This window comes from Poecilia formosa, unplaced genomic scaffold (genome assembly GCF_000485575.1).
Source record: "Poecilia formosa unplaced genomic scaffold, Poecilia_formosa-5.1.2 Scaffold15, whole genome shotgun sequence".
Taxonomy (NCBI): Eukaryota; Metazoa; Chordata; class Actinopteri; order Cyprinodontiformes; family Poeciliidae; genus Poecilia; species Poecilia formosa.
This window is the reverse complement of record NW_006799954.1, coordinates 484,825-496,952: the sequence shown is the minus strand read 5'-3', so window position 1 is coordinate 496,952 and position 12,128 is coordinate 484,825. Positions and strand designations below refer to the sequence as shown.

General features: G+C 42.2%; 1 protein-coding gene across 1 annotated transcript; it reads right to left on the bottom strand.

Moving 5' to 3' along the window:
* Positions 1 to 283: 283 nt before the first annotated feature.
* Positions 284 to 11,922, bottom strand: LOC103134175 (vinculin-like). The gene is made up of 17 exons (XM_016668434.1): positions 11,688 to 11,922; positions 11,437 to 11,584; positions 11,190 to 11,343; positions 10,876 to 11,051; positions 9,459 to 9,649; positions 9,096 to 9,122; positions 7,771 to 7,970; positions 7,403 to 7,531; positions 7,104 to 7,253; positions 6,894 to 7,002; positions 6,492 to 6,794; positions 6,269 to 6,393; positions 5,172 to 5,357; positions 3,918 to 4,094; positions 1,955 to 2,158; positions 1,373 to 1,477; positions 284 to 1,277 (listed from the first exon to the last, which is right to left on the bottom strand). The coding sequence occupies exons 1-17, from the start codon at positions 11,773 to 11,775 to the stop codon at positions 1,131 to 1,133; spliced, it is 2,619 nt and encodes an 872-aa protein (XP_016523920.1). The 5' UTR covers positions 11,776 to 11,922; the 3' UTR covers positions 284 to 1,130.
* Positions 11,923 to 12,128: the final 206 nt, after the last annotated feature.

Here is a 12,128-nt window from a genome sequence, read left to right as displayed (position 1 = left end):
CTAACAATTATTTAAATGTTTAAATCTTTAAAAAATATAGTTTGTTGCTCTGGTTATTACAGAACTACTTCTCAAAACCACCGGGGTCATCTAAAAAAAAAAAAAAAAAAAGTAAAAAGAAAAATTGCATCAGAGAACTCAGATTGGGACGGCTAAAAGCTACGTTTGCTCTGATACTGTAAATCCCAAACAGTTCAACTGTTGCAGAATGCAGCCACAAAAGAACTACAATTAGATAAAAAATGCAAAGCAGAGAAAACATTCAAAAAGCTTAGTTTTTTGAGTTTTTTTTTGCTAGTAACAAACATCAACCATTACTACAGCATCTTTAATGAAACTGATCTGCATTATTTTTTTTATAATAACCTGGATTTTGAGTGTTCAAACAATTCAAAGGGACTTTAAATAATGCAAAATAAATCCTTTGGCATCATTAAATGTAAAAGTTCATAAAAGTAAAGGCATGTTAATCAGCTAAACTTCACTTTCTCACAAATCAATACTGTCATCTTTATTAGATGTTACTAACTTTTAATAACCATTTTTTTTATTTTTAAACCCACAAGATCTTTTCGTTACTGAAATATAAACATCACCAGTGGCAACAGTGATGATGCACCTCTGATGATTTCATAAATTTTCAGATGACTGAAAGTAAACATGAAGCTCACTCAAGACTCTTCATTTTAGTCTCAAACTTGGTGAATCCTCTATGAAGCAGACAATTATTGTATATACAACATACATTACAAAACCAGGACTGAAAAACAATGCAAATTTCAAACATCCTCTAAGCGTTGAGAGTCTCCATGTCAGAATCTGCTGTTAGAAAATAGAAAATGAGTCATGCAAAAAATATATACCTAGGATTTAGATAAAGTCTAATAACCCAAAATACCAAAAATATATATTAAAAAGTCTCCTGATAGACCTGTGTGTTTCCACAGTTGAGGACCAAAGCGAGCCAAGCTAAATTCCCACCCATAAATGAAACCTGCATGGTAACAAATCAAAGACTCCTGCCTAAAACTACAGGGGAGAATGGCTCAAAATCCTGCAGTTTCCCCTCGATACGCCTGCTCAAAATGAGAGCGGCCGTTGATACTTTTACTCGGCGAGGGCAGGTAAGTTCATTGGTACCAGGGCGTCTTGCGCACCCAGCGGAGGGTGAATCCTGCATCTGTGCGGATCTTAATGGAGGCAGCTTCTGCTTCTCGCACCGTCTCCTTTACGGACTGCATCAAATTCTGGGCATTGTGGACCAGCATCTCCGTGGCCTGGAATGGGAATTAAACGAACGAGGAGCTGTCAGTGAATATGTAACAGGATAATACTGTTTTCCTGAAGTGCAGACGTGTCATTCTTGTGCTACCTGCTCTGACTCCTCTTCACTAATGTTTGTTCGTCCCAGCATGGTAGCTTTGACGGTGGAAAGGATCTTCAGCTGAGTGCTGATGGTGGGAATTCGTTCACAGACCTGCACAAGGGGAGATCGTTTAGAAACTACAGCAGTCACAGTTTCAGATTAAGATTAATCTAGGAGATCTGGTCAAAGGAGTATTAGAAAACATTTATTTATATTTTAGTTCAAATACGAATTTTGAAAATTATTCATATTTTTCACTCAAATGTCAAAAGAAAAATCGTACTGCCATTACAACACTCAAACACCTGAGCAGCTTTTTGCATGTTTCACCAGGTGTTTTGCTGATGTACCTTGATTCGAAGCCCTCCTCACCATAACCCTAATCTTTAGCTTCCCATGCAGATCTTCCAGTAAATTCAAGTCTGGATTCTGGTTGCTCCACTCAAAAACGTTAAACAACTTACATTAATACTAAATGTAAGTTAGTCTAAATATTAGTAAATATATATATATAAAAAAAGACTAAACCTGAGTCAAATCTGCACTAGTGTATGAATAATTTTGGGCCTATCTGTATTTTTTTTTTACCTGCAGCAGGTTCGTCCTGATGCGTCTGTCTGTGCACTGCTTGGCCACTTCTTTAGCCAGTCTCGTCACCTCATCCGAGGCCTTGGCGATGTCTTTTGCGCACTGAATCAGCGCTCGCTTGTTTCCGCTCCCGCCACGCACCAGCCGAGACATTTCAGCCATCAGCAGAGCCATCCGCTTGGCTGCTGCTATGATGTCATTACCCTGTGCAGAGAAAAAGGCGGGTGGCAAGAAGTCAAAGCAGCCGTAATCAGAGGAGCAGGGCGTTGCAAAGCATTCACTGGTGAGCCGTGTCTTTGCAAAGTACTCTGATAATATAATGTAGAACAACAAAATAGTGCTGTGAGGTAATGAATGAAATGACCAAGACAAGCATCAAATGTAAGGATGTTTAACAGCCCACTGCATGCAGTATCCCAGCCGTTCATCACGTTTTTCACTTTTAACGATCATCCTGACATCACAGTCAAACTGAGGTTAGTTCCTGCGAGGTAATGCTGTGGTGCTGAGATGATTAGCGCAAATTTGAAACGACAGGAAGCTGAAGCGGGTTTTCATACTGAGTAAAGCAGGTGGTTAGATGTCAAAGCTGCATCACCCTGGAGTCTTTAGGAAACTGTCATCCTTGGCCTTACTGGTTGGCCAGCCGTAGCAACAAGAGTGAGACTGAAGCTCCTCCACTGAACCGTTTTATTCATGAACATGTGGAGAGGACAGTCGTTGACCCACTGTGAAACTTTAGCAATGGGATCAGCATACCTGTGTGTGTCAGCCATCTCTGAGTAAAAAAACAAACAAACAAAAACACAGCAGCAGTGAAACAGCAGCTGCAGCTGGTGGGGCATGTCCATGGTGGGAGATGCACAGCTGATGGTTCACACAGCCGCGGTCACCGTCTGCTAAAACTCCAGGAAGTGTTTCTCGTCCTGCATGGCCGTGGTCTGCATGCTTGGGTGTGCCGTGCCTTGCAGCAGTATTCATACCTCTCAAAGATTTGAAAATTTTGCCACCTTGCAGCAACATCTCTGAATGCGCTTATATAGATTTTATGGAATAGACCGACAATCGCCAATAGACCAAGTAGTGCACACTTCTGAAGTAAAAGAAAATGATGTGTGGTTTTCAAAATCGAGACGTGCTAAAAGACAACGGCTCTTCTTTAAAATTGAAGCCACATGTGGCAGAAAATTAATACTGGTCACCTCCCTGGACACAATATCTGCGAGTTGAAACTTGCTGTGGCGATCCTTTTCTTCAGCAGAAACAGGCAAAGGTGACGTAAAGACAGACAGAGTTAAATATGGGGATATCCCGAAAGAAAAGCCGTTAGAGGCTGAAAAAGACATAAGACTGAGCGGAAGTTCAAGTTTGAGCCTAAACATTATCAAATCAAAACATACTTGTGTTAGAATGGCCCAGTCAAAGTCACAGGCTTAATTTATTGGAGAATCTTTTGCAAGACTTGAATTTCTTTGCTTACAGACATTCTGCTGTGCTTCTCTAAATACGTCTGTATTATGTAGAGGTGGTAGAGACATATCCAAAAAGATAGACACTTTAAACAGCTGCAAGAGATGGTGCTCCAAAGTAAGGACTCAGCGGTGTTGAATACAAATGCATGCCGCACTTTTTAGGTTTTTATTTTCAATAAAAAGAAAACTGAAAACCACATATCCTTTTCCTTTCACTTCAGAATTATGAACTACTTCAACATTGATCTGTATGAAGTCTTTGGTAGTGCTCAATTTAAACATTTTAAACGGGTTTGAATACTTTTGCATTGCAGTGTATTTCAGGGTGTGTGTGTGGGTGGGTGTGTGAGTGGGCTCAAACAGGGCTAGTAGATTCTCCCAGTAGTCTCAAACCTTGGAAACCGTGTGTGTGTGTGTGTGTGTGTGTGTGTGTGTGTGTGTGTGTGCGTGTGTGTGTGTGTGTACGCTCATGTGCATGTACGTGCGCAGACCTTGCTGGACCACTTGCGAGCCTCCTGGTGGAGAGACTGGGCAGCTGCCAGAATGGGCTGATTGACAGGCTGGTTGGACGGCATCATCAGCAGCTCTGGCTCATAGTCATCCTCACCATCAGTAAACTCATCTTCATCATCTACCTCCCTCTCCTCTACTGCCTCCTCATCCTCAGGCTGGGCCAGGCGGGGAGTAAGACGAGTGGAGGGGCGGGGGATTTTTGTGGTGGTCGGAGGATTGACGGGAAACAGGGAGGGAAGGACAACCAAAGGCAGAGGAAGGGGGAGAAACAAAGGAGGAGGAAGGGTAGGGGGAAGCAAAGGGAAAGCAGGTGGAAAGGGAGGCATTTAGTTCAGTATGAGCAGCACTGAATGAAAGAACAGAGGACAGGTAGTTTAACAGAAGCATGGTGAAAGAACAGGGATAGGGAGGTGAAACGGCACGCCAAAGGGGCAAAAAACAGCTTTGATGGGAGAGGAAAAGAAAAGAGGACAGAAGAGATCTGCAAGGAGGGCTGCGAGTGCATGACGTGCCTGAGGGGATGGCTGAGTGGACAGTTCAATGATCTACCAACAAACAGGATCTAACTGCACCCAAAGTCAGCGCCTGCCTTATTACTGGTAGGCTAAAGAGTTGAGCAGTGAGCATGACAGAGCACCTTAATGAATTGACTTTTTTTTTTTGCACCTGTTTTCAAACAGATTTCTCATATGAACAGAAGATCAAAATCAGCTTTTTCAAAGAAAAAAAAAAGCTTCAGAGGAACTGAAAAGGAGAAAAGTTATGAGACACAAAGAGATGATAAGAGGATCCTTGGTTATCCTTGTTTTTATCCTCAGTGACGAAACTTGATCATGAAGTGCCAATGCTAATAAATCAATCAATGCAACATCAGGTCCTATATTAAGAAACACCTCAATATAGTATGCGGAACAGGCTCCTTGTTTTATCCTTTTGTTATGCACTTTTCTTACATTTCTCCATGTAAGTGCGCGTGCCTTCAAACCGAACAGATGACAGTTTCCAGTTTTCCTCTGAAAGTGGAGTCGAACCGCCGAGCTCCACATTTCAGGACAACAAAAGAAAACTTCAGATTTTCTCAAAGGAAATCACAGGAAAAGCATCTTGGTGCCAATGGAGAGCAATGGTTCCGCTCTGCAACAGTAGCTTAAATATTTTCACTGAAACAGACACTTGGCATAGATTTTTTTTTCTGTAAAGTAGTATTTATGAGTGTGTTTGTTTGAACTGACTTTGCTTGACCACTTGCGCGCTTCGTCGTGCAGCTGCCTGGCCGCCACCATCATGGGTTCGCTGAGCACCTCGCCGACCTTTTGCTCCGGGAACTCCTCGTCCTTCTCCTCCGGGGGAGGGGGACGGGGCGGAGGCACCTCGCCCTCCGGCAGTGGGGGTTTAGGCGGAGCCTGCTCGTCGCTAACCTGGAAGAGCAGAACTTTACACTCATCTTCATGTTTTTTACCCCTCATAATGAGCATGAATTTCTTACTTTTCTCTTCTTACTCAAACCTTTCTCTTTCCCAGAACACGATCATCTTTAAAAGCAAAGAGTCGCTTCACAAGTTTCAATTTATTCTGATTATTTTTTCTCTTAATTTCCACAAATGTCAATGTTTCATGCATGCCAAATCAAAAGCAGGTATTTCTCCTAACATTTCAAAACTGTATTTTTTGTTTTTCCTTGACAAGACGGAGACCTGCAAGTTTAAAATTAGAAAGCCTAAAGGACACAGTGATGATCGAAGTAATTTCCAAACAGCTGCAGTGTCTCTAAATTCTCGAATTTTAACTCAAAGATGGTTGACTCTAGTTGGAAAAAAAACTCAAAATTTATGATAAGAGGTTCCCAGATACATCTACTCTGGTTTTGTAGAAGAAAAAGTGCGCTAATGTTAAATGTGCTCCCTGGACAAACCTTGAACATAGTAAAAATCGTTGAACTTTGGTTTAAAAAGACATTTGTATTCAGGGTGGCTTTTGCTTAATGCACTTTTTGTTTTAGTTATTCTGCAAATACAATTTTACTTACTTACTTTACTTAAAAACTAGAGAAAAAATCAATATAAATGTACTTGGGTTAAAGTTTAACCCAAATATCAATTAGATTAATAATGTATATAGATTATCTGCTCCAAATAACCCAAACATATTTACTAGAGCCTCTAAATATGTTGCAGCACCTAATAAATTCAAACTCCACTCATATCTTGTTTCTAAAAAATTATGGCAGTTGTTTGATGTATGATCCTTACAATCTGGAGAAATAGTGTCTCAGATATAACAACTAAACCTAGAGGAAGGCAGACAGTTTGAGTAATTCGTATGTGCCTACATGGAGCTGGTCCAGGTCAGGAGGCGGAGGCGGGAAGTCTGGTTCCTGAGGCTGGAAGGCTTCTCTGACTTTTCCCACTGCAGCCAAGATCCTTTGACAAGAGTCCAAATATGCTTTCTGTAGACCTGTGACCAAAATCATTCAGAAGAGAAGGAGGTGAGAGAGAAAATAACAGCAACTCATTATTGCAGCATCCTTACAAGGCTGCATTTGGAGCAGTAACCTTTGTCTTGTATGTTCCCGGCCACAGCCTTGGCGTCCATCACCATGGGTGAGATGGTGTGTGAGAGGATGTCAGACGCATGTTTTACGGTATCTCTGAACCGGGGATCTTCAGAGTTCTCCACTTCCCTCTTGGCCACCAACAAGACCCGGTTAGCTCGTCTCGCTATGCTCGTTGCCCCGGCAACGAGCATTTGGGGCTGAACGTTTGCCATGGCAACTCGGCACTTGTCAATGTCTTTTTTAATGGCTTCCTCAGAAGCATCCAACAAGGATTTGGTGTCTATGGCTTCATCGACCAGACCTAAGGCACACATGGACGAAAATGCACAATCAACTGAACATGCAGTTGCTGAAATTGCAGTGAAAATTTAAATTTAAAGCGGGTCAAAAAAGCCCTTACCGGTCAGTCTCTCCACATTGTCAATCCACTGGTTCTTCATGGTGTCAAAGTGCTCATAGGCCGCTTTGTTTCCTGGATTCTTTAGCAGGATCCGAGCAGCGGAGGTCACCTGGAGATAAGCAAACACAATGCGCTCGGATTGAGTTTGACAACCATGTGCCTCATCAGTCTGCATCATTATGCAGGCAAAACTAAAATAAACAGGCACACCTGCGGCGTCAGCTCCCTGGCGTGTTTCACGGCAGCATGAATTCCCTCCACGGTGCTCTTATTCGCTGTTCCCACGGCGGCGGCCTTCTCTGCGGTTGCTCCCAGTCGTCCCGCGTGGGTTTCAAAGTTCCCTGCACGTTCTTCGAAGACCTTCGAGAAACACTTGTTTAGGTCTAAACACATCAATCCTTTTTAGACAATAACATCAAAAAAGTCTGGTGTGATAAGAGAACAATTGTTTGGAGCTGAGACCGTGTTTTCTTTTTTTGTGGTTGTTGTTGTTTTGTTTGTTTACTGACCTCCTGCCTGTTGGGCGCATCAGGAGGAGCAGTTGCAGCCACCGCCAGCAGCTTGACGGGCGTGGTGGTGTCGCTGAAAACATCGGATACCTCCTGGGTCATCACCTCCTGCATATGCTGCCTCAGGTCCTGGTAGAAGCAGAGAGTGCTGCATCTATCCACAAGATGGAGCTCTGAACTAACGCTTTTTGTTACATCATCCTTAATGACTGAGTTTTATCTATATTTCTTGCAGGATTATTTTCTCCACAGTGATTGTCAGGCAACTTTATGATCTTAACTTGAGTTCATTTTATGTTGAACAATAAGCCCAAGAAAAGCTTTATTTAAATATAATCCAGTTTTTCTTTTTTTAAGTGCAGCGATACCTTGAGGGTGTCCTGCAGTTGTGCCGCTGTGGCTCGTGCATGAGGAGCCTCAGCCTCTCCCCTGTTCGCCATGTCTGCTAAAGCTGTCATCAGCCCCTCTGTTCGGTCGCAGCGCCCGACCATGTCCTGTCGGTATGGACCCAGCAGGCCTCCCGCCAGCCTCTTCCCTTCTCCAACCATTCCTCTGATTGCTGCCTGGCCTGTGGAGTCACAAGAAAAATATCTAAGGACAAGAGTACCTTACTGGTGCTCAGTCAGAACAATGACAAGTGAATGTTAAGGCAACGGTGTCAAGTATTGCCTGTGCATTGACTGCAGATTTTTTTCTTCTTAAAAGGGAGAAGCTGATTCTGTATTTTTTGTTGCAGAAAAATCAACAGTGTTGTGAAATTATTTGACACTTTAATGATTTATTTTGTTAGCCTGATAGCCCGAGTAAATTAAAAAAACAATTTTCATTGTTCTGTTTCTTCTCGATTGTCAAAAATAACCCTTGCTGTGATTCGCTGGAGTCCCAAAGAGTCCCTTAGAAATGCCTTTGTAATTCTTCCTAAACAATACATATCAATGGCTTTGAATTTCTCTGGATTCAAGGCATGAAATATTTCAGCCCACCTCATGTTGTCAAATAGATTCTCTTTAAGTGATTTGTTGATCTGGTCAAAGAGGAATCAGAATTAATTTGTGATATAAAAAAGGGGCAATAATATTTGCACAAAGGGTTACAGGATGGCTTTGATTGCTTTTTCCCACAATACATTAGATCTTCAAGTTTTGTTGCCAGGTTATCTCTGTCCAATTTTAAAAGTGTTTCAGATGAGAATCTGAAGCACTTAAGAGCAACAACAACAAAAAACAAAGACAGAAGAAATTTCTTCTGCAGAAGAAAATACTCTTTCACACCACTTTAAAACATAGGCTTGGCCTGGTTTCTGTCATCTCATTGAGGCTTAGCTAGGCTCCTACGCTTTGCTCTCACAGATAAGAAAAATGACTCTTTCTAAAGCTAGAGACAGCAGTGGCTTGGAAACATTCAGTCACTCTTTTTTTTTACAGTGACATTATTAAAACTACAATTAAAAAGCTACAATATTTGTTAAGATCACTGTACGCTACCTAAGCTAAGCTACTAGCTTAATGAGATAATAGTAGCATGGCAGAAATGCAAAACATTCAGCAATTCAAAACTGCTACTAATTTTAGCACATGGATATTCCACCAATTTTATTACTTTTTATCATATGGTGAGAATTTCAATGCGGCCCGTGCATGAATGTTATAGTGTTTCATTTTATCTGTCAACATGGCTGACAGTGAGCAGGTACCTGTGTTCCACTCTATCCTCTCACACTCTGCTCCCAGAGGGAAGCATGGGAAAGAGAGGAAACAATCAAAAGGAAGGAAGGAAGGAAGACAGCGGAACAAAGGATTAGGAAACAACACTCTGACAGAGTAAACCGAGTCATTTAGTGAATCATGCATGAGTTGAATCACAGTGTGAATGGCAGTTTCCTGAGCGAGTCACTTGCTGTCATTACAGCACAGACAATAAGCATCCCACATCTTTCATCACTACGTCTAGTAACTGATGCAAACCGTCCACTACTTCTGCACAGAGTCCACAAGAAGAAAACACAAAAAGGCAGAACACCGTTGCATCCTTTCAGCCACGATGCATGTGAACGCACCTACGCCTCTGTCATCCACCCCGGGATTATTCACCCAGCGCAGAGCCTGCTCCATTTTACCCTCCAGCGTGACAGCAGGCTTCGCTGGTCTCATGTTGGCCACCGCCCTGTTGGTCTTGGACTGCAGGTTCAGCAGAGCCGCTCCAATCTGCTTTGCCAGAGCTCGGGCCTCTGGACTGTCGCCTTTACCCCTGTCATGGTAGCACATGCAGTAAATGACTTCATTGGAGGAAAAAGGGAATTTACCATACATAGAGAAAAAACGTTTTTTAAATCCGGCCTTCACACCCATCACCTGGCTAAGGTCTTGCTTATTAACATGTTAGACGGTTTTTTTAAAAGGGAAATACCTTTTGCAAGCATTTATTTCAAATTTGACCTGTATCTTTCCAATAAAATGAATGTTTTAAAAAAGACAAATAATTTCTCCTTTCACAAAAAATGTAGAAATATTTCCAACACCAATCTAACAGATTAAAGACTTAAATTAAGTCTTTATTTTGTGTTCCTGGAAATCACACAGGAATGATGTGTGTTGATGCATACGCCCTGTTCCAGATTAGATCAGGCTTGATAATTCAGCTGTGTATACAAGCACAGCCACTTAGCTTTCTTTTATCATTTAAATGTATATCTCTCCTCATGACTATCCAGTGCTGTATTTCAGTGGGTTGCAAAAATATTTATACCATTAAAACCTCAGAGAATTACATGACTTATGTGACAGACTGAGGGAAAGAATGCATTTTTCATTTTGATGACCATACAACTTATAGTCAGGAGCGACTTATATGTTTTTTCCCCACTTTAGGATGCATCTTTTGACTGATGCATTACATATAAATTAATACTGATGGTTATTATCATCTGCAGTCATGAGAAAAGCTAATCATGGGCTGAAAGTCAGACAGCCAGAAATAGAGAAATGAGTCTACAACTGGGTTTAATTTGTGACTCAAAGCAGAGAACATTTTTGTTCAATATATGTAGTATATACTTTTGTCACACATATATTTATACATTTCGAAGATGTTCCTCCCATTTCACAACTATACACCAGTATTGGTCTATTACATAGAGTCCTATTGAATATATATGGAAAGGCAACTGTAGCAGCTATTTTGCGGCGTTTTTCCTTTTTCGATCAGTTAAGCAGCTTGTTTATTAAGTGATATTTCCCTTTAAATTCTGCCCGTTATCCTCCTTTAAGTGACACCACGACCCTTTTCACCACATTTAAAATAATCGTAGGAGTGATGGGTGCGGTTCACAAGCAACAACACATTTTCCACGTGGATAAAAAAAAAGCCACCTATCAGTGGCTCGTGGTTGCAGACTCCATCTAGAAGAAAAGGCCTTACGAATTAAATATTTAACCTTAATTACTGTTTATGCTTGCAGTCAGAGGAAATCGTACTGTTTGCGCAGCTCCATGAGCCGGGCGGTGAGTCCTGCTATCTCGTTTATGGAGCGCAGGATGTCGTCCCTCTCCTTGGGGTCTTCACAGAGGTCTGCGATACGTTTGGCCTCCGCTAGAAGCGCTCGGATGTTCTCCTCTCCCTCAGGACCACCATTAGGATCGGCCAACCATGCCTGAAAAAGCAGGATGTAGCAGCATTTACATGTGATGTACAACACTGAACACAGTACGAGCTTTTCTTGAAAATAAACTGAAAAAAAATAAAATAAAATAAAAAAAACTGGAGGAAGCTGAATGTTTGTTTATCTGACCTGGGCAGCATCCAGCCTCCTGGCAATGGCCTGCTTCGCGTTGATTAGAGCCTCCAGTCTCCGAGCAGCACTGTCCACTTTGCCAAAGAGCAGATCTAAGCCCTGCAAGCACTGGCCTGCGCGCTGCATGCAGCCTGGAGTCTGGCCCTGGCCTCTGTCAAAACCCACAAATACGGTCAACCGAAGTACGAGATCAGAATATGCAACTTAAACACACAGAAGGAGGAAGCACACACAAACACACTACCTGACACGCAGATCCCCAATCTGATCAGTCATCTGCCCCAGAGCCCTGCTGGTCGCCAGTATGTCTTTCCTCTCCCTCCCAGCGCACAGCTCTCCCACCTTACCAGCTTCGTCCAGAATGACACGCAGCGCAACCTCGCCAGGGTCTCCTGAGGAGGACAGAGAGGCGGAAGCACAGAGATGGGCATGTTGAATGAAACGAATGTGTTCCAGCTGAAGGTTTGTAGATGCCAAGTCTGAATCCAGGGCTACCTGGCTGTCCTTGTGGGTCTTTGAGCCAGCTTTTGGCCTGCACCATCTTTGATTCGATCAAAGCCAGAGATCTTTTCAGGGCCTCCATGTCCTGAAGAAAAAAGAGAAAACAATGATGTGTATTAACTTGGAGTTTAGCTGTTTGATGCAGGATAATATATATGAAGCTATTTCTACAGCTACGGTATGGCCTGTTGAGTTTTGGACTTGTAAGGAAAAATTCTGTAATCGAGTTTTTGGAAACTGGGTACCAAGGCTTAAGATTTAGGACATATATTGTTTCAAAACTAATGAATTTTACACTACTACTACTATTAGACTACTGCAGCATTGCCCCTCCCCCACTAGTGCTGTGCATGGTCAGATGGCTGAAACAGGGATATGACACTTTCTCTCTCTTACAAGAAAATATATTTTGAAATATATTCGTAAGTAAAACCA